This window comes from Carcharodon carcharias, chromosome 13 (assembly GCF_017639515.1).
Source record: "Carcharodon carcharias isolate sCarCar2 chromosome 13, sCarCar2.pri, whole genome shotgun sequence".
Classification (NCBI taxonomy): Eukaryota; Metazoa; Chordata; class Chondrichthyes; order Lamniformes; family Lamnidae; genus Carcharodon; species Carcharodon carcharias.
The window spans coordinates 106846922-106870473 of record NC_054479.1 but is presented as its reverse complement, the minus strand read 5'-3'; the positions used below and the strand labels follow the sequence as shown (position 1 = coordinate 106870473).

Below are 23552 nucleotides of genomic sequence, written 5' to 3'. Positions count from 1 at the left end.
AAAAGTACGAGGAATCCAATTCAACTGATTAACTCCCCATCATTTTCTCAATCATCAGCAAACTGATGGATGGTGTAATTGACAGTGCTATCAAGCAGCACTTACACAGCAATAATCTGCTCACCAATGCTCAGTTTGGATTCCACGTGACTCCAGGCTTCATTGCAGTCTTGGATTACTTGGACAAAACAGCTGAATTCCAGCGGTGAGGTGAGAGGACTTCCCTTGACATCATGGCAGCATTTGACTGAGTGTTACATCAAGTAGCTCTGGCAAAACTGAAGTCAGTGGGAATCAGGGGAAAACTCAGGGCTGGAGCCCTGAAGGAAGATGGTTGTGGTTGTTGGAGACCAATCAGCTTAACCCCAATATACAGCTGCAGGAGTTCCTCTGGGTAGTTTGCTAAACCTGACCATCTTCAGTTGTTTCATAAATTACTTTCTCTCCAACATAAGGTCAGAAATAAGGCAACATTCAGCATTAGGCTGCTAAATGGCAAGCAACATTTACACCAAAAAGTGCCAGGCAAAGGCTATCTCCAACAAGGGGGAATCAAACTACCTCCCTTGAGATTTATTACCATCGCTGAATCCCCCATCAACAACATCCTGGAGTTTACCATTGCCCAACAACTTAACTGGACCAGCTATATAAATACAAGGTCCATGCCACCTGGTCAGAGGCTTGGAAATCTGTGACGACCTAACTCACTAAAATCTGGCCTTCATTTACAAGGCACAAGTCAGGAGTGTGATAGAACACTCTCCACTTGCCTGGATGTATCACAATACTCAAGAAGCTCAACATCTTCCATGTAAAAGCAGCCTGCTTGATTGGCACCCCATCCACCATCTTAAACATTCACTGCCACCGGCACACGATGACAGCAGTGTCTACCATGTGTATGATGCACTTCAGCAACTTAGCTTCCTCCAACAGCATCTTCCAAACCCACAACCTCTACTACGCAGGAGGACAGGGCAGCAGACACATGGGAACACCACCACCTGCAAGATCCCCTCTAAGTCACTCACCATCCCGACTTGAAACTATATTACTGTTGCTTCACTGTCACAAGATCAAAATCCTGGAACTCTCTTCCCAGCGATACTGTGGGTGTTAGTGTGCCCGATGGGCTGCAGAGTTCAAGACAGCAGCTCAAGGGCAATTCGGGATGGGCAACAAATGCTGACCTTGCCAGGAACACTCATATTCCATAAAAGAATAATAAATAAACACAACAGGGTTCCCCTCGTCTTCACCACCTATCCCACTGGCCTTCACATTCAACAAATCATCTTCCATCATTTCCACACCTCCAGCATGATGCCAATAAACACACCTACCCGTCCCTTTTCAATATTATGAAGGGACCATTTCCTCCATAGCACAATGGTCTAATTTTCAATTACCCATTCCCACGTTACCTTTCTGTGCGAGTGCAGGAGATACAACGCCTGGCTCTTTACTTCCCCCCCATTCTTACTTCCCCCCCATTCTAACCACCCAGGACCCCCTAATAGTCTTTCCAGGTGAAACGGCAATTTATTTGTCTTTCTTTCAATTTAGCATGTTGTACTCGTTGATCACAACATGGTCTCCTCTGCACTGGGGAAATCAAACGTATATTGGATGATCACTTTCAGCTATCTGACAATTTAATTCTTCAACCCCTTCCCGCTTTGTCCTCCCACACTGTTCAAATGAAGCTCAACAGAAGCCTGAAGATCAGCACATCTTAAGGCACTTTCGGACTTAAAAATGAGTTCAACAATTTCAGATCATAACCGTCACTCCCCACCTCTTTACAACAGAACAGTTAGTAATGATTCTGCTATTGCCATTTACACCATCTCTAGATCTAACTCTTGTTTCTTCACTTGTCCCATTGCCAGCCCTTATTGCCTTACACCATAATCTCTTGTCATTTAATTCCTCCTGACTTCCACCCCACCACAGATCTTCCCCTTTGTCCATTCCTCTCCTTCTCACTTTTCCTGCATCTGTATTTGCTTAAAATTGTTCCATCTCTAACTTTTTCCAGCTCTGATAAAAGACGATCAGTCTGAAACACTTGTTTCTTGTTTCTCCCTCCACAGATGTCGCCTGACCCGAGTACTTCCATAATTTGCTGTTTTTATTACATAAATATTCTAGTTGATATTCAAGCTCTACATGATATTGCAAGGTCTAGCTGATAACTTTTTTATTATTCTAGTCACTTGATATTTAGGCAACAAACAATTTTGCCGACTTGCTTGATTTTCATATTTTTCACTCGGAGGTCAATTTTTTGAGAAGTGTTCTTTCTTTGTGATTACCAATGAATTAGATTAGAAAGCATAAAATCAGATGCCATTTAGCCCATCAAGCCCGAGTCTTCAACAGTCCATATGCAATCTATCCTTTTACTGTGGGCTTTAACCTTGTCTAGTTTTGGGAAAACTCTGCAATTTTGCTTAATAAATGGGAGGGTCCAGATTGCCTAGATAGAATGCAGCCACCCTGCTAACTTATACAGGAAGGATGTGAATGCTTCAGCTGCTTAGCAAACCATGACCACAAAATATGGTAACCTGTCAAGTATTTATGCTGCTGACAGAGACTTGCACCAATGTCTTGGCGATACGTACTTATCGCATACACAGCAGGCATCATTATACTGTGAACAGGAAAAGAGCAAGAGATTGTGCTGATGTGGCACAAAAAGAAAAATAATTTTCAAACTAAATAGTATCTGAAGACCAAGTTATATATTAAGAGCTTGTATGAACTGCTCTCTGGGACCATTAAAGGTTTTCTTTAATTGATAGTAGAAAACATTGAAAGTCAAGTTTTCAAAAGTAAAAGTTGCCTCATATATGCTGCCTCAAAACTAGATGATTTTTTTTAAAACAGAATGGCCCAAATTTTTCAGTCAGTGGTGAAAGGATGGCCCTGTTGTCCACAATGCTAGCTTCTGAGGGAAGATGTGCTGTCATCGGGCATCTGATGTGGCGTTCTGCCCCTTACAGAGGAGACGTGGTGAGAGTGAGCAGGACAAACAACAGCATGGTGCTTCAATCAGTCGGATTGAAAAATCCTCACTAAGACATCTAGATTCTAAACCAGGAACTACAAAGCAAGAAATATAAATTACATTCAAATCATGTACAGATAGACTGCATTCTTCACAGATGCTGCCAGATCTGATGAATTTTTTCAGCATTCTCTATTTTTGTCTCAATACAGGACTAAAACAACACCACGGACTTTTTTTTGTAAAAGGAAAAACATTGCTAAGTGCTCTATTTCAGGGATGCCTGCAGGCTTCATAGATAATTACAAATGTAACAAGACATGCAAACAATTAATATTAAAATATTCATAATAAATGTTGCCAGGTGACAGAACACACTGCTTACAAGTAGGTTACTGCTGGCATTAAAATAGCGGTGACCAAGTTACTAGGCAAGTTCCATATCTAGACAAAATGCTTGTAAAAACTTAATGAATTGATCAGCAAATAGGACTCAACAACTGGGCTGTAGTGAAACTTAATAGTGCAGCTATCATTGAAAAAGACAGGAGAGGATTTTTTTTCCTCAAACAGTGTAATCTGTCTTAAGTTATCCATTCATGTGGGCTTATTCTCCTAAATATTAAGCGAGTACAAGTATAAGCATGTGATTTATTCATGTCATAGCACCAGGCTTTGTCATAAACATTTTGCTGAACATTAAAAAGAGCTTTTGTTCACGAAGTGCTGAATTATGGATAAGGGTGATAAAAGGTTTCTGATTGTGAGAACACCATTCCATTCTCTCTTCCAGTTAAACTCAATTTCACTCGGACTCTAAATCTAATTGCTCTGCACGTGATTTGTTGCAATTGAGCAGAATCGGAAACGTATTTCAGAAAAGCATTAAAACAATAAATTAACATTGTTTAATGTTAACAATGAACTCAAAATTTAGCTGTTAGCATAATATTACAAATCTAGAACTTGGTTTCACTTGTGCCAATTCATTTTTCTAATGTACTGATAGCCATGAATAGATATATACCTCTTCTGCTGCTAATAAATAGAATGACTGACTAAAAAACCTGTTATTTTTGATTAAGCACTAAACCATGAAATAATCCAGTGAGGCACCCTTCCAGGTTTATTCTTCCAACTAATCAGCAGACAATTGAATGCTAGGAAAAATGTGGCACTAAAATCAGTTGTTCTGCTAGTTTTAAGTTCCGATGCTTCACTAAAGCAGCTAACATATAAATAGTATTAGCTAGTACTGGAGTTAAAACTACATGTGCATCACTGGTGCCAAATAAATTAATTCAAGACCAATTATATGTGGCTCTTTTAGCAAATACAAACGTGTCATCGTCTTTGTGTGATAACAGGCATTGTGGCTAGATGTGAAGAATGAAAAACAAAGAGCAGGAAACATTTAAAAATCAATGGGAAAAACATTTATGTAATTGCTCTAGATAGGTAGCCAGCCAAACTTTAGCACGGAATACATTCAGGATTTTAAAAAAATTTTGGTTGTAGAATTATCATAACATATTAGTCAGTATCTTCTTCATACGAGATATTGTCTTACATTATTTTGTCTTAACAAATAAACCTAGTTGTCTTGTCCTAAGTAGTTCCAAATGTTTGATTTTTGTCTTAAAATCAAGCCTGACATGCCAGTGCGGTACTGAGGAAATGCTGCATTGTCAGAAGCATTGATTTTTGGATGAGACGTTAAACTGAGTCTCTGTTTGCCCTCTCAGGTGGACGTACAAGATCCCATGGCATAATTTCGAAGAGCAGCAGGAAATTCCTGCAGAGTGTTCTGGTCAATATTGATCGTTCAATCAACATCACAAAAACGCATTATCTGGTCATTATCACATTGTTGTTTATGGGATCTTGATATGTGCAAACTAGCTGCTGCATTCCCCACATTACAAGAGTGACCAGACTTCAAAAGAATACTTCATTGCCTGTAAAGCGCTTTGGGACATCCTATGGTTGTGAAAGGCATATATAAATGCAATTTTTAAAAATTGTTAAATTGTACCATTATTGAACAATTTATATTTTGTTACACACTATTTAGTCTCTATAGAAAGCTTGTAATATTACCTACTTTTCTGTCACATAGAGAAAACCATTCCGAATGTAGTCAGTGGGTATCTTCTTATCCCTGTTAATTAGACAGCAGCGCCAGCCATTTTCACATACTGGAAAAAGAGTGCAACTTTTAATCGTGTATATTCATGAAAAGTGAACTTAATTTCTGATTTGTTATGCATGTTTTGTACTACTAACAAAGCCATTTTTCTTCCGAAATTGGTCTTTATTCACATTTGACAAAATAAAATCTTCACTGAGACCAAGGGGGAAAAAATGGACTTAATAGACAATTAGCAAAATTAAACTCTGACAATAACAAATGTTATTTCTGGTCTGCATGCTACTCAGTCTTCTAACTAGAAATACAGAAACAGGAGTAGGCTATTCAGTCCTTTGAGACTGTCCCATAATTCAGTTAGATTCTGGTGGATCTGTGTCTTATCTCCACTTACCGTTATCTCACAAAATCTATCTCAGCTTTCAAATTTTTGCAATTCACCTTGCCTCAACAGCTTTTTGAAAGGTTTTCAAGATTTTCACCATCCTTTAAGGGAAGAACTGCTTTATAATATCACCACAAAATATTCTAGCTCTAATTTTAGTTATATCCCTTTATTCTGGGTTTCCCCACTAAGGAAATAGTTTCTCTCTATTGACCCTACCAAATCCTTTAATTATCTTAAACATCTCAAATAGTTTCCCTCAATCTTTTATACTCAAGGGAATACAAGTCTAGTCTATGCAACCTGTCCTCATAATTTAATCTTTTTTACCCCAATATCATTCTGGTGAATTTGCGCTGCATCCCTCCTGTTTTGCCGATTGGCCAATCAAAAGAAGAAGCAAAGAAGTCCCCTCAAAGGAGCAGTAATCTGGATAAACAATTATGAAGGCAGTGGATGCTTGGACAATTGCAGCTTTCGAGACTGAGATGGACAGGTCTCTGTCAGCTAAGGGTATCTAATGATATGGAGCTAAAATAGGTATATAGAGTTGAAGTAGAGCAGTCATGATCTAGTAGCATGGGAAAGGCTGAATGGCCTACTCCTGTTCCTATTTATTTAGATAAAACTAGTCAATCTTCCATGGCATTGCATATTGGCAGTGAAGAGCAAATGCAATATTTAGGTCAAGCGGGGATAGAGAGCAGGAGGCTGAGAGGAGGGAGAGCAGATTATCTAAACAAGGGTTAGAGTTGGACTGGGGAGGATGTGGTGATTGGGTGGGGAAGATGACTTCCTCAGTTGAGGTGGAGAGCTAATGTAGAGTTTGTTTAGACACTAGCAGATGATAAGAGGTCCATGGATTCATAAAGTTATTGTGGACGGCTTGAGAAAATTTAAAAAGGAAGTTACCAGAGAGGTGAGATAAATGGAAGTGCAAGAAAGTTGAAAGGAGCAGAAATATTTTCAAAGTTTTGTACTCATTTCTAAACTTAAGTTACTACCTTTCTATTGCTGATATAAACACGACTGCCATCTCAAAAAGTTAGGCTGTTGCACAGCAAGGTGGCCAGGACTAGCAACCACTTGCAGACTCAACCAGCACTTTTGGTATTAAATCTCAATATACTCCATCGTAGCAGTTAACTTTTCATAAATTTAATATTCATAACAAGCTTCACATAGTACCATCTATAGGCATAATAAGTGCTGCATCCACATATTAACAACACTGATTTTTCTATTAACAGACCCTGACATAGGAGTTTCCAAAGTATTTTTAAATAGAATCATGGATTATAATGAATTATAGAAAGATTTTGTTGTAGCTACCTGGTAAAGGTCGTTCATTCTCTGCCAAACTGAAGATCTCACTGAAGCTGCTTTTTTTGGAGCTGTGAGAACGTGCACCATCATCCTCCCTGCTATACACAGACATGCTGTTGGTAGTAACATTGGATCTTGACACAACTGTCGGAATCTGTGGAAACATCACAATCAAATTGGGGGCTGGATCATATGAAGCTTTAAACTATGAAGGTTTAAGCCACATGGTGGGAATTAACATTGACTGGTCAATAGACTCCCCTCTCCCTCCATTTTACTCTTTGGCTTTCCAGAATATAGAGAAAAATAGTTGAAACTCATTTATTTATATTCAATTATTAAAGAAAAGTGTTATTAAAATGAGCAAAATTTGCAATCAATTTATAAAATTAAAATCTTTCCATTATTTTAACCTTCGCCCTTTCATGTTTTTTTGAATTTTTCATCATCGATTTCTCCAAATTTGCAGGATGAGTTTCAGCACGTCATCCTATTCAGTTTGTTGGCCAAGTCACTTGTGTGTTGTTTTTAACCATCGTATAATTGCTAATTCCTTCTCTTTTCTAGCATAGTCAATAGTATTACAGTCCGAAGAACTTTGTATTCACAAGATTCAGATGAGGAAGATCAACTGACTTCACTGAGCTCATCCATCCAGGAAAGCTCACTAGACTGAATAAGATCTGTATAAAATCAAAAAATTATTTCCTTAATTGGTTTTTAAACAATATTAGTTGTTCAAGATAATCACAAAATTTGCAAGTTTTAAAGTAATTTCTGAAACATCTTGTTCTCAGAGCGAAGCAGCACTTTTTGGAATTCAAGAATGGACCTCAATGTAAATAGTCTTCTTTTAAATGGACAGTACGTTATACTGGAGTGCCAACCTCCTCATCTAAGCTGTTTGTGTCCTGTGATTTTTGTTGATCTGGATGCATCTTGAAAATGACTTTACTCAAAAAAAAAAGTAGTGCTTTTAAACATAGTGAATTTGTCCCCTTAAAAGAACAGGGAAAAATTATTGGTGGGTGCTAGTAGTTAAAAAAAAAAGGAACCTGGTGACAGGACAAAGTGAGGGGGGGGGGCGGGGGTGAGAAATCAAATAGTAGGTGTAAGAGTATCTTCAAGTATAGAGTCTGAAAGGGTGAAAATTACTTTTTATGAAAAATTTCAAAATTCCTCACTTACAAACATAATCTGATACAATACATTGAGATACATATGTTGGCAGCTTTTGTGTCTCTTCTCCCACCCCAAAGAAAGAAACATTTTGCATTTGTACAAGAAATTGCTACTTTAAAGGCTGCACTCTGAAATCTTAGATGGGCTGAGTAATGCAGCAATCCTGCATTTGTTAAATGAAAAATTCATCAATTTGACATTTTGTGAATAACTAGAACAATTGAGGTTTCTTTTTAATACTCAAATTTTGTGACTTTTTACAGCCTCTCTCCAACAGAATTTATTGCTATGTTGTGTCATATAATGAAGTTTTGTACTGTAGATATGCAACTACTAGGAATTAAGCTAAGGACTTAATTCACACCATATCCGCAAAGCCATCAAAATGGGGAAAGCTCCACCTCATCAACCTGAGCTGCACTCAATGAAAATGAATATAGCTGGTCAAAAAAACTCAAGTATTTAATATAACTGGATCTATGCTTCAAAATAGATAGCTGAAATTAAAACTACCAGCACATTATAACTGAAGCTTGCATTTGATGATTCAGAAAAAAATTCCATCTTCTGGAGGGGAAGAAAGAAAGTCGTCTTAGTGCAACCTCTGACAAGGAAATTGAAATACGTATGCCACTGGAGGGTGCTACACCATTTATTTTAGGAACATCAAAAGAATCTAAGAGCTGCAGCAGTGTAACATCAAGCTGAAACGTATGTTTCTCCCCCTCTGAATCCACATTGTTCTGAGATTTTGGCTGTCTCCAAAAATATTTAAAATAATAGTTAGAAAGAGCTCAACAAAACTCAAAAAGCCTACCAATTCAACTTTCTACTTCTTATCTCCATTTAGATTTAGCCAACTGCCAAATATGACAATTTCAAACACCAATTTGATACATATGTTAGTTTGTAAAATAACATCACAAAACTACCTCAATAACTTAAAGATGAGACTTTGTATCTTAGTCAAACAGACCAGGAAGTTCCAGCATTCAGGCTGCTTGTCCGACATCCAGTTCTAGATGAGCTGCAATCTCTAAACATTGGAAAGATCAAAGGCTTCCATCTTTGGCCTTTACCACAAACTCCGTATCTTGCCACTGTCTCAGGTTGACTCAGACTTTGTGCAACATCAGCATCCTATTCAACCCCAAGCTGCGTTTCCAACCTCTTATACTCTCTACAACAAAGTTCACCTTGGGAACATTGCCCACCTCTGACCCTGCCTCAGTTCATCTTCTACCAAAATCCACATCCATACCTTTGTCACCTCCAGACTTAACTAATTAATTCAGACATGGGTAAACTCCCACAGGAGCTTCTGATCTGGACTACATCTGCACTCGGGATATAAGCACAGTAAATGAGCAAAACATATTCGAAATGCCAAAAAACTGAAACAATAGATACTTCCTCCTGATTTTTTTTTTAAAAAACCCACCCCACACCCCCACACACACACACCCAAACACAAACAAACACAGGTTCGAAAGAGTTCAGACTTTAGGTGCATCCCATTGTTTTCACATCATTCTCCCCCACCTCATCCCTTTCCTCCCGCCACCTATAAGGACCCGGATCTCTGCCACATTCCCAAAACGACAATGTTCCTAGCAGATTTTAAGGTACGAGGAGGAGCAGGAGCCATGCAGGTGGCATCACTGTATCCAACTCCTGTCACATCCAGAACCAATGCACACTTTTGAGCAGGTATAAACACTATTCTTTTCTTAAACAAAAACAAAAATAGCTGGAAAAACTCAGGTCTGACAGCATCTGCGAAGAGGAATAGAGTTAACGTTTTGAGTCCGTATGACTCTTCAACAGAACTAAGGAAATATAGAAATGAGGTAACATATAAGCTGGTTGAGAGGGGTGGGACAGGTAGTGCTGGATAGAGGACCAGTGGTAGGTGGAGGCAAAGAAGAGATTGCCAAAGATGTCATAGACAAAAGGATGTTGATGTTCGTGATATTATCTAAGGAATGTGACATTAAGGGTAGAAAGCAGGACAAGCAAGTGGCAGATGGCCCTAGTGGGGGGGAAGGGATCGAAATGGGCTAAAAGGTGGAAATAAAACGATAGATCGAAATAAATTTAAAAATGGGTGGGAAAAGAAAATTATATTTAAAAAATTATAAATTGTTGCAAAAAGGATCAGAAAGGGGGTGGGGATGGAGGAGAGAGTTCATGATCTGAAGTTGTTGAACTCAATGTTAAGTTCGGAAGGCTGTAAAGTGCCCAGTTGGAAGATGAGGTGCTGTTCCTCCAGTTTGTGTTGAGCTTCACTGGAACATTGCAGCAGGCCAAGGACAGACTTGTGGGCATGACAGCAGGGCGGTGTTTTGAAATGGCAAGCAACAGGGAGGTCTGGGTCATGCTTGTGGGCAGACTTATTCTTTTCTTCCCTGCCCCTCTAATGATGCTGTGGGGAGTAGTACAGCACTAGATAGCTAACTAAATACACAAACCAGGATTTGAATCCGGGACCCTCAGGTCTGCCAAGGCATTGTAATAAACGGAAAAGTGCCTTCAGTCACTAGAATGGTTATAAATCTATAATCTATTAAAAAATCTTTTACATGTCCTGTCAACTTTTTACATGATAAGTTCCAATAGCCTCACTTATAATGGCATCAGGGACAAGGGACTTCAGTTAAGTGGGAAGATGAGAGAAGCTGGGCTGTTCCCCTGGGGGCAGAGAAAATGAAGGGTAGACTTAATAGAGGTGCTCAAGGTCATGAAGGGTATTGATTAGGTAAATAAGGAGAAACCGTTTCTAGTGGCAAAAGGGTTGGTAACCAGAGTACACAGATTTAAAGTAACTGGCATAAGAACCAGAGGGTAACAGGTTTGTATACCCAGCAAAAAACTTAATCTACAATTCTGCTGGATAAGAGATTGAAATATAGAAGCATAAATGCTGCAATACCCTGTACCGGCAGCGAGGCACAAAATACTTACGACTCAGGTCTCCACAAGAAATCTTGGTGACACAAGAACACAAGAGATAGGAGCAAGAGAAGATCACATGGCCCACAGGAGCTTACTCTGCTATTCGATAGCTGATCTTGGGCTTCAACTCCATTTTCTCACCTGCTCCCCACAGCCCTCGATTCCCTGAGACCAAAAATCTGCCTATTTCAGCCTTAAATATATTCAGCAATGAAGCATCCACAACCCTCTGGGGTAGAGAATGCCAGAGATTCACAAATTGCTTATCTCAGTCCAAATGATCGTGCCCTTATACTGACACTATGCCCCCATATTTTAGATTCCCCAGCCAGTGATACAACCTCTCAGTGTCTACTCTGTCAAGCCCCTTCAAAATCTTGTATGTTTCAATGAGATCAGCTCTCATTTTTCTAAACTCCAGAGAACATAGGCCCAACTTATTCAGCCTCTCATCCCAGGGGCCATTCTAGCTGAACCTTTGCTGTACTGCCTCCAATACAAGTATATCCATCCTTAAATATGGAGACCAAAACTGCACACAGTATTCAAGGTATGGTATCACCAAAGCCCTGTACAATTGTAGCAAGACCTATTTCTTGTACTTCAATCCCCTTGCAATAGAGGTCAACATGCCATTTGCTTTCCTAATTGCTTGCTGTAGCTGCATGGTAACTTTATGTTCGTTGCACCAACACACTCAAATCTCTCGGCACTTCAACATTTGCAAGTTCCATGCCTTATAAAAAAAATTCTGTTTTTCTATTCTCACAAAAAAATTAAATAACCTCACACTTCACATTATATGCCATCTGCCACCATGTTACCCACTCACTTACCCTGTCTTATCTCTTTGCAGCCTTTGTCCTCCCCATAGATTACATTTCCACAAAACTTACATTTCTACAAAGCTTTGTATCGTCAGCAAGCTTAGATACATTACTTTCTGTCTCTTCATATAAGTGCTTAATATAAATTGTAAATAGTGAGGCTCCACCACTGATCCTTACAGCATTCCACTAGTCACAGCCAGCCAACTTCAAAATGCCCCATTTATGCCTGTTTGCTTCCTGTCTGTTAACCAATCCTCTAACCATGTTAATATATTACCTCCAGCTCCCAGAGCCCCTATCTTGCCCATTAACCTTTTACATGGCACCTTATAGAATGCCTTTTGGAAATCCAGGTATACTATATCTACTGGTTCCCCTTTATCTACCTACTGGCTACATTTTCAAAATGCTTTTAATAAATTTCTCAAACACAATTTCAGTTTTTTAAAACCATGCTGACTTTGATCATACTATGATTTTCTAAGTGTATTGATAAGACGTCTTTAATAATGGCTTCCAACATTTTCCAGAAGACTGATGTTAGGTTAACTGGCCTGTAGGGTCCTGCTTTCTCTTACCCTTCCTTCTTGAAAAAGCAGTGTTACATTTGCTACATTGACTTTTCAATCTATCCACGTTGATGGATAGATCCTAGCAAACTGTGCATCTTAAACACTGAACCACCTTCAAGGAAAATACAATCCAGGAAAACGGGATGAGTTTTAGGCTTGCTCGAATGAGTTCAAGCTCCCAAATATCTGTAAGTTGGCACAGAAAATCTTTGTTTTGTATGACTCCACTCACGTGTGAGCAAACGTTTTCTTTGCTGAGATGCAATAAGTCTTGCAACAGATCCTAATTAATTGCCAATCATTGAAGCTCCTCATTCCACAACAAGGACGACACTGGACTTTGATGTCATTGTCGAGAGGGTTGATCAACTACATTGTTCCCCTCAAGCTAAGAGGGCACAAAACAGAGGGTACATTTGGTTCAATTATTGCAAAGCAAAGGTTTTATGTTTATTTGTACCAAAATTTATCTGTATCTAAACTGTGCGATTCTTGAGCATTTCCATACCCAAATGTGGCCCTCTGGCTGAAATGTTTCCCCATCCTTGAATCAGTTGCTCACCTAGTATGCTTCCCATCCACCCATCCTTCTTCAGCTCATCCAAAACTCTGCTGCTCATATTCCATCCTATCCTTCATGGGCTCACTCACTCATCACTTGGGTTGTTGTATTACAATGGTTCGCAGATCACCAATACCTCTCATATGAAGTTTTCTACCTAGCGGTTAAACCCTTCATGGCCTCATCTCCCTCCATCTCTGTAGCCATCTCCAGTCCTGAAAACCTCGAAACTCTGTTTTCTTCTAACTCTGCTCTCATTTGCATTCCAAAAACCTTTCATCCAATCAGCTGTCTATGTGCTGAGCTCTGCCATTATCTCCTTAAATCTTTCCATCTTCCTTGCCACATGCTTTACCTGATGAATTCTTTTAAAATAAAATTCTTTTAAAATAAAAGAAAGGAAAAAATATTGTGGCATATGTTTCGTTAGCAACTTTCCACATTTTCACAAAGCAATATCTGGAAATTAAGTGGGAAAGCTATATTGCAGGGCAGAGCAGTACAAGGATTAAGTAACAAAAGACTAAAAGATATTACACTGAGATGACACTTTATAGAAAATTAACTGCAAAAATTATTTGCATCAGCTTTAAGACTCAATAACAGAGCTTCACAAATTATCTAATTCAGTCAACCAACACTAAAATCATCAACTTATTACCAAAGATTATATTTAATCCTAAAGGTAACTTGGTGCTTCAGTTTTTAAACTTTATTTTTTTCTGTGCAGCTTCAAAAAGGAGATTTGATACATTACAGTGATCTGTTAAAACCTTTTTTGGAAAGTTGAGAGAAAAGAATCATTTGATCTCTGTGCAACGAATCAATCCTATGCGACCTTTAATAATACACTTAAGGTAGATCATGTGACACATTAACCTTTAACACACGCTCTATCATTACAAAAAGACAATACACCATTAACACTAAAACAGAACAAAATGCAACAGGTTCAGTAGTTATGGTTCAAGAAAAGCATTTAACGCTCTTTAAACTATACATTTGTAATTCAAATAGTTAGAAATTCACTTGTAATAAACAACTAGCTGATAGTCTGCAACCAGGGGAATCCTGTGTTTAAGGGATATAAGTTAAAAAGCTATATAGTCGCAATCTCAAAAATAACTTGGAATTTACCTACCTCATTAAAACATTTCAGGTGATTTCAGCGTAATGCTTTTAACATCTAACTTTCAAAACACCTTTAATTGCCCTAACACTTTCTACGAAAAGCAAATTACTAAGCTATTTAATAGTACTAAAACAAATAAGACAATACATAACAACAATTTTCAACTAGATCACACTTCACTCAATATCTAATTTATAAATACGGACAATTTTAAAAGTACACAGTATACTTAAAATTTTTAGAGACTTAAACCCTACCTTTTCAAACCCTGACAGCTAGCAGGAAAAGAAACAATAAAACATATGTAACAGAGACAACAAATTATGTCATGGCTACTCTACAAGGTGCTAAATTTAAACAATTAATTTTCTGAATTATATCTAGCCCAGCACTTCCTCATTCTCTCTCTCTTTCACACACATACCAACACACGCACATACCAACAAACTAAATTGGAAACTCGACAATAGTGTTGATCAATGGCTGAACCAACATCAGATGGTTGCTTCCAATCAAGAAAAAATAATTTGATTTTTCTTTTGTACATCTTGGCTTTTAAATACAAATGCTAAGTAAAATTTAGAAAATGCTTTTGGTGTAGTTGGTTCTGTAGGGTTTGCAATGAAGGATTAACGTTATTTGTAACAACACTGTACTCTTGTAGTGTTCATAACTTTGTTACAAGACATTTAACACTAACATGTTAAAAAACAAAATATATTGTTAACTGTGTGTTCTAGCCACTAACCAGGACCTTGAGTTAGTTTTTGCAAACAAAAAAAGTCAAACAGCAGATCTTTTATCCAAAAGTACCTACCCGCCTCATCAGTACAGCATTTGATCTTTCTTTCAACTGGGGGTCTGTGGGCAAATTCTTCCACACAATGTAAGGAGTATCATATTTTTCTCGAAGCCTTGGGCATCGTTTGAAGATGAAGTCAATGAGAAAAAACTTTACTCCTGCATAAAGTCCTGAAACAGAATGATGCAATCCACTGGTTTAAAATAATTAAGACCTATTCTTAAGCATATAATCTTGTACAAAAAGTAAAACTATGAATGACAGTAATCCGAACATATATGCAAATCTCTCTCATATCCTTTACACCAAGAGCCTGCACCTGGAGGAGCTTCGGCTTAGTCATTGAGCTGGAGGCCAAGCTGCGGACACTGCACACATCATGAAGGGGGAATGTTACCTGGACACTTTGCTCCAGGAGGTGGTCGTTCCCCTTAGGATAGGGTCTTCTGTTTTTGTCAGTGGTCAGGGACAGGAGGGTTTGACTGCAATGGAGGCAAGCAAGGGGATTAAGGAGCCTCAGCCATTGTATTTGTCCAACAAGTTCAAGGTGTTTGCAGCCTGTACAGACAAGAGTGAGGACTGCAGGGTGGATGAGCAAACTGACCATGGCACCATAGTACAGGAAGCCATTCAAGTGTGGGGAGTTAACAGAATGTAGTGGTGCTATGGGACAGTATAGTGACAGGGATAGACATAGTTCTCTGCAGCCACGAGTGAGTCCAGAAAATGCTGTTGCCTGCCCAGTGCCAGGGTTTGGGACATCTGTTCTGGGCTGGAGAGAAACTTGCAGTTGCAAGGGAAGGGTCCAGTGATTGTGGGTCCACATAGATACCAATGGCATAGGTAGGACAAGGAAGGAGGTTCAGCTTAGGGAGTATAAGCAGCTAGGGGCTAAATTAAAAAGCAGAAACTCAAAGGTAATCATATCTGGATTATTACCTGAGCCACGAGCAAATTGGTGTAGGGTAAATAAGATTAGAGAATTAAATGCATGGCATAGAGATTGGTGTGGGAGAAATGGATTTCAATTCCTGGGCATTGGCATCAGTATTGGGGAAATTGGCAGCTGTACCGTTGGGACGGTCTTCATCTCAAACATTCTGGGACCAGTGTTCTGGCGAATCATATAACTAGGGCAGTAGAGAGGGCTTTAAACTAAATAAAGATGGTGAGGGAACCTGTGATAAACTAAAGAGAGAGAAGGTAAGAGAGCAGGATAGCAATTAAGGAAATGGTTATCAGAGTGTGGCAGGAAGGGACAGAGCATAGAAACATAAGGGTCTGCCAGCAGTTAAGGCTAGAAATTGCGAAAATAATAAGACAAAATTAAAGGCACTATCTGGATGCATGCAGCATTTGCAACAAGGTAGATGAATTGACAGCACAAATAGAGGTTAACAGGTATGATCTAATTACCCTTACGGTTATATGGCTGCAGGTGACCAAGGCTGGGAACTGAAAGTTCAAGGGTATTCAGCACTTAGGAAGGCCAGGCAAAAAGGAAAAGGAGGTGGGGTTGTACCATTGATAAAGAATGGGATTAGTACATTAGTGAGAAATGATCCAAGATCAAGATGCAGAATCTGTGAGTGGAGCTAAGAAACAGCAAGAGGCAGCAAACTGTGGAAAATTTTGTGGAATTGTAGTGGTAATGTAGGGCATGGTATAAATCAAGAAATCAGAGATGCATGTAACAATAATAAAACAGTAACCATGGGGGACTACATATAGACTGGATAAGCCTAATTAGCACTAATGCTGAGGAGGGTGAATTCTTGGAACGTACACACGATGGTTTTCTACAACACTACATTGAAGAACCAACTAAATAACAAGGTTAGATCTAGTGTTGTGCAATGAGAAAGGGCTAATTAATAATCTCATTGTAAAGGAGCCTTTAGGGAAGAGTGACCAAAATATGGTAGAATTTTATATGAAGTTTGAAAATGATGTAGTTTAACCCAAAACTAAGGTCTTTAATTTAAACAAAGGAAACTACAAAGGTATGGGGGGCAAATTGGATGAGGTAGATTGGGGGACTACATTAAAAGGTATGATGGTAGACAGACAATGGCTAGCATTTAAAGAATTAATACATGCTTTGCACCAAATTTACATTCCTTTAAGGCACAAAAAGACAGCAGTAATCCAACCATGGCTAACAAGAGAAGTTAAAGATTCTATTAGATCAAAAGAAGAGGCATATAAAATTTCTAAAAAATAAAAAGTAAGCCTGAGGATTGAGAGCAATTTAAAATTCAGCAAAGGAGAACCAAGAAATTGATAAAGAGAAAACAGAATATGAAAGTAAACTAGCAAGGAACATAAAAATGGATTATAAAAGCTTCTTTAGGTACGTAAAAAGGAAAAGGTTAGTAGAGCCAAATATGGGCCCATTACAGACAGAGAATGGAGAATTTATAATAGGTAATAAGGAAATGGCAGAGAAACTAATACTTTGTGCCTGTCTTCACTGGGAAAGATATAAAACACCTCCCTCAGGCTGCAGAGGGGTAGCATACTATAGTCACAGTAACGTATAATGTCATTTACCATTTTGATAAGAGTCGTGTGTCAATGCTGTGGCAGTGTTGATAACCTGACTGGAGGGGTTCAAACATGGAGATGGGCTAGACAGACAGGGGCTCTGGAACAGAAAGAAAGTTGGAGGTGGGGTGGTAGTTTGCAAGGAAAGGGATGAAAAGTGTGGAATTTTTGAGGTGGGTGGTGATGACAGCAAATTTCAAGTAGAGGGTGAAAGTACTTGTGGGAAAGAAACAATTAACTATCAGATAACATGAAACCAGGAAGGAAAGTTGGAAACCAGAGTTAAAGTGAAAGGAAAATCAAGTACCAGTAGAAAACCAGCAGAGTGCTCTTCTTTCCACTACCAATAGGAAGAAAAAATGTTTTTACTCTCCTTTAGGTTTCACTGTTTGGAAATAATTTTTCTTGACAACTAAAGGATGGAACATCTTAAATGGTTGGGTCCCCTCACCCATGTTAATTTTGCCCCATTTTCTCTTGAACACAAATTAATTCAACCTTGAGAGCATCACACCAAACATTATCATGTTCTCCCATGTACTCAATCTAATGCGTAGTCAGCAAGATGCACTTTTTGTGACTGGATCTAATTTTGACACTTTTATAGTACTGAAGTCTGCATCAGCATGTGCAGACTTGCATGATGAGTAAGGAATCATTTAACTTTGGAATTGCCATTTTTGAAGTAATTTTTCACCCAGAGGTACCAAACTTAGCTTTTAATTAAAATTAATTAAAAGCTGTAGAAAAAGATAATTGCACAGCATTGTTTACCTATAAAGAGGCCCAGAATTCTGTATGGAAAGAAGCAAGATGCAATAAAGAGGACCCACAAGCCCATATACAACTTCTGTGTGATTTCTGGTTGCACCCACATGAATAAGCTGTTAAAAAAAAGCAAGAGATTACCATTTTGGCAGGGATTCTCAGTAGATTGTTCTTTTCAGAAATCAAATTTACTATAGAAGTTTGGAGCAAATGAAAAACTTACTTTTTAATTTTTTCTAGTACATCCGCCATCTTGCCAAAAAGATTCTGCAATTTAAATTTTAAAAAGTTGTATCCACTTAAAATAGGTTACTGAAAAAGAATCAAACTATTATGCATGGGGTCAACAGTATACCTTTTTGACATAATATGCATGCATAGGCCTGGAAGTGCAGAACTAATTTTACACAAATTAAAATAAAATATCTAATTATATGGCATTCAATTCCAAAGAACAATGTAAAAGCAAGATTTCTAAAATAATTGCAAGATAAAACAATATCAGATATAATTAAAAACATGACATTTAAATTTGCAAAATGGCATTTCATTTTTCCATCTATTCAATTAAAGTTCAAAATGAGCAAATCTTCACTTGAATTCACCCACATATTAAACTATTACATTTTAAAGATCTAAAACAAATCAAAATGAATAACATTCAACACTACCTCTTCCCCACATTGATAAAAAAGAACTTCTCTTCAGTTTTGTCTGAAAATCACCAAATTTGGGAACAAACAAGGCCTTATTGGATCAAGCACTAACAGTGAGGTATTCTCTTTAACTGACCCCTCCTTAAAACATGAATTACTCAACTGAAAACACTATAATGCATTTAGCCTAAGCAACAATGTGAATGTTAAATTTTAACCCTTGCCCCATCTCCCCTCAAATCACAGGTATAGGGTATTCACAACTGCAAACAAAACTTTCTTTTTTACACACTGATTGAATGGCTACACATGGTACATTTTCTGTGTATTTTATTTTAGAAATTTCACATTTCCAGCACTGATGGATTTCATTTTGCCACTATATGATGCAGCTTTGGTTGTTTCTGAATTGTTTTATTTCTGGCATTGCCTGCTCTGAAAATTTAGTTCAAAGACTAACATTTGACAACTGGGGAATATTTGCACTCAAGCTGTATATTGTGCATGACCTGTAGTACAACCTTTTAGAATGTGATTAATAAAATTTTCATTTTCATTTTACATAGATACTCAATGTTGTTAGGTCACTGATCAAGTTATTGATCAGAGGGCCTTGATTTGCAAACCTAGCAGTGTCTTGCAAATCACTAATGCAATGGATCTCATTTTTTTTAAAGGGTTGATGTCACATTATTTAAGCGTGGAGAGAATGTTTCCATCTGTGGAATAATACAACCCAGGATCCATAAATACAAGAGAGTTACCAATAAGTGCAGTAAGGAAATAAGAAGAAATGTCTTTACGTGAGTAGTTAGAATGTGGAACTCGCTGCCACAGAGCGTGGTTGACATAGTAGCATAGGTGCTTTCAAAAGGAAACCCGATGAGCACATGAGAGAAAGAGAAATGGAAAGGTATGCTGAAAGGCTGAGATAGGATACTCATGTGGAATAAATCACCAGCACAAATCAGCTGGGCCAAATAGTCAGTTTTCGTGTTGTACATTCTATGTAATTATATATAAATTACAAATAGAAATTACTTTGTTGTTCAGTGCTATTAATTTCAAAAAAGACAAAATTATGCCTTTCACCGGAGCTCCCAAAGTATTTCAAAGTCAATGAATTAATTTTAGATGTAGTTATATTGTTTATGTAGGCAACATGCTGGCCAAATTGCCTACAGCAGGATCCCACAAACAACAATGACCAGTTGATCTGTTTTTGGGAGTGTTGACTGAAGAATGGAATACTGACAAAGGCACTGGGAAAACTCCTTGTTCTTCTTTGAATAGAATGTCTTTCATCCATCAGGTTAATGAGGCCTCGGTTTAATGGGCTGTACTTCCAACAATGTAGCATTTCCTCAACATAGTACTGAAATATCAGCCTAGATTATATGCTTAAATCAGTAGTGGGGCGTGAAGCAACAACCTTCTGATATGGGCAAAAGTGCCATTAACTGAGCCAAGCTGAGACTTTAAAGGCTTTGAAACAACAAAAGTACTTGATTAAAATGTATGGAACAAGTTAACATACATTTACAATAATTTTAATAGTTCAACTGTAGCAGTATAATTGAATAAGAAAATGAGAGTATAGATTATGTACAAACATCTCCAAGCTGTATTAGCAAACTACCTGTGCTTTTTGTGCTACATCAAGCACCAGCTGGAACTTTTCAGATACAGTAAGATCTTCTTTTGAAGGCTCCTGTGAGGAACAGATTTTGTATTCAGTATCTAACATTCTCAAGTAAATATTTGGGTATAACTCTGAACAATCCATCATTTCAGCAACATACTACAATTCAGTGCCTAACTGAAATATAGTATTCTTGTGTTTGCTGTAATGTTTGAGTCAAAAATACTCCAAGTGCTAATATTTTTCTTCCTCACTCTTTATAGAAAAACTTTACCTGCGACACTGATTAAAACCAATTACAAATTAGTAAAATTTTTGGGATTATAACTGAGGAAAAAGACAATTGAGGTTAAAACTCTGAAAAAGAATCATACACACTCGAAACGTCAACTGTTTCTTTCTCCACAGATTCTGTCAGACCTGCTGAGTTTTCCAACATTTTCTCTTTTTATTTCAGATTTCCAGCATCTGCAGTATTTTGCTTTTATCACTATGTTAGTGACTGTTTATCAAAGTTTTGAAAATTTGTTTTATGTATTTATCATTCTTTCCTTTAAATTAAAATTTCCAGATGCTAAAGATTTGGATTGGGCCTAACTGAACAAATTTGAAAAATATTGCTTGAACACAGCAAAAATTAAATCTAAATCAGATATTAACTGAGAAAATTCCACTACAAATGAAATAAGTTAATTAAAGTAAGAAATAGCAATATTACCACAGGGTCTGACACTTCAGGCACAATGCTCCACTGAATTCTCCAACCCCTAGAAAGTCCAGAAATAATAGTTACTGAAGATATGCAAACCAAAATCTACAAGCCATACATGTTGAGATATGCCAGATTAGAATGATGAGTTAACATTGGTCACTAACTGCTCCTTTGCTTCCAGAGGGATATATAAACCACATCTGTAATAGCTGTCACTCCCAGCTTTGGTTGGTCTCTCAACACACATGCTTACTTTTCACAAAACTTTAGAAGGACCTTATTTTGCAGATTATGCAATCTTTGGCGAATATCAACAATGCCATTCACAGTTGTCCTAGTTCCTTCATTTTACATATATTTGTTGTTATGGGCATTTTCGTTAAACACAAGAGCAGTTTTACTCATGATTGTTAATCTTGTGGATTTCCTGAATAATAATTCCTATTTGTAAACTGTTTACAAATTTAGGGGTCTTGTATCTATACAGGTATCAAGTTAGTTATCACATTATGGGGCTCAGATGGAGTAGGGGTACTTGCTGGTTTGTGAATTGTAACTTTGATAAATTGGACAATTTGATTGGTCAGCTTTATGCAACGTTAGTCAACTAGTTATTTTTCTTACCTGTCTAGTGAATAATAACATCAATAGTTTATGTTATTTCTTATGATCCTCCACCGCCCCCGAACAAGTCACTCGCCTTTTCACAACCTTTAAATCAGGCACCAGATGTCTCACAGCACATTGAAGATTCTCATGCTGCTCAAATAACAGGAAGTATACTTGCTATAGAATCAGGCAGATGAGCCAATTTCTCCCACAACAAGACATTCTACCTTTCCTTGTGTACTGAATCAACTGATCCAACAAAGAACTAACCAAAGCAATCACACCTGCAACAAGCAGTTTCAAGCCTAAATTAGTGATGAGATTTCAACCTGCAGACAGCAGTATAAAGAAATACCTGCATTTATTCACAACCTCAGGAGGTCTCAAGGTGCTTTACAGCTAATGAACTACTTTTGAAGTGCTAAAAACAAAATACTACGGATGCTGGAAATCCAAAACAAAAACAGAATTACCTGGAAAAACTCAGCAGGTCTGGCAGCATCGGCAGAGAAGAAAGGAGTTGACGTTTCGAGTCCATATGACCCTTCAACAGAACTGAGTGAATATTAGGAGAGGGGTGAAATATAAGCTGGTTTAAGGTTGGGGTTGGGGGGGGTGGGGGGGGAGAGAAGTTGGGGGGGCGGTGGTGTGGTTGTAGGGACAAGCAAGCAGTGATAGGAGCAGATAATCAAAAGATGTCACAGACAAAGGAACAAAGAGGTGTTGAAGGTGGTGATATTATCTAAATGAATGTGCCTTCCGGTCTGAACATTGAATTCAACAACTTTAGATCTTGAACTCCCTCCTCCATCCCCACCCCCTTTCCATTTCTTCCCCCTTCCTTTTGTTTTTTCCAATAATTTATATAGATTTTTCTTTTCCCATCTATTTCCATTATTTTTAAATCTTGTATACCCTGCTAGTCTTTCCACCCCACCCCCACTAGAGCTGTACCTTGATTGCCCTGCCATCCGTTCTTAATTAGCACATTCGTTTAGATAATATCACCAACTTCAACACCTCTTTGTTCCTTTGTCTGTGACATCTTTTGATTATCTGCTCCTATCACTGCTTGCTTGTCCCGACAGCCACAACACCCTCCCCCCACTTCTCCATCGCCCCCCCCCCCAACCTTAAACCAGCTTATATTTCACCCCCCTCCTAATATTCACTCAGTTCTGTTGAAGGATCATGAGGACTCGAAACGTCAACTCTTTTCTTCTCCGCCGATGCTGCCAGACCTGCTGAGTTTATCCAGGTAATTGAGTTTTTGTTTTTACTTTTGAAGTGCAGTCACTGTGGTGATGTAGGATACATGACAGCCAAACAACAAGCAATGTGATAATAAAAACATAAGAAACAGGAGCAGTAGGTCGTTTAGTCCTTTGAGCCTGTTCCAGCGTTCAATACCTTTTGCCTCAAATCCATCTTCTTGTACTAGCCTCATATCCCTTAGTATCCAAAAATCTATTGATCTCCCTCTGGAACATATTCGATGACTGAGCATCCACCATCCTCTGGGGTAAAGAATCCTAAAGACCTAAACTGAGTGAAGATATTTCCACTCATCTCAGTCCTAAATGACCAGCCCTCACCTTGAGACCTTGACCCTCAGTTCTAGGCTCTCTAGCTACAGAAACGTCCTCCCAACACCTACCTTGTCAAGTCCCTTAAAGATTTTACATATTTCACCTCTCATTCTTC

At 38.2% G+C, this 23552-nt stretch overlaps 1 protein-coding gene across 2 annotated transcripts in view; it reads right to left on the bottom strand.

Annotated features, from left to right (window-relative positions):
• Window positions 1-23552, bottom strand: part of gramd4a (GRAM domain containing 4a) — a 144698-nt gene that overhangs the window by 5613 nt on the left and 115533 nt on the right. For both annotated transcript variants that reach the window (XM_041203181.1, XM_041203180.1), the window contains exons 10-16: window positions 21246-21294; window positions 20525-20596; window positions 18453-18496; window positions 18236-18345; window positions 14930-15084; window positions 6886-7033; window positions 5124-5217 (exon numbers count right to left, since the gene is read on the bottom strand). In XM_041203181.1, the coding sequence (XP_041059115.1) occupies window positions 5124-5217; window positions 6886-7033; window positions 14930-15084; window positions 18236-18345; window positions 18453-18496; window positions 20525-20596; window positions 21246-21294 (672 nt within the window). The remainder of the gene's footprint in view (window positions 1-5123; window positions 5218-6885; window positions 7034-14929; window positions 15085-18235; window positions 18346-18452; window positions 18497-20524; window positions 20597-21245; window positions 21295-23552) is intronic.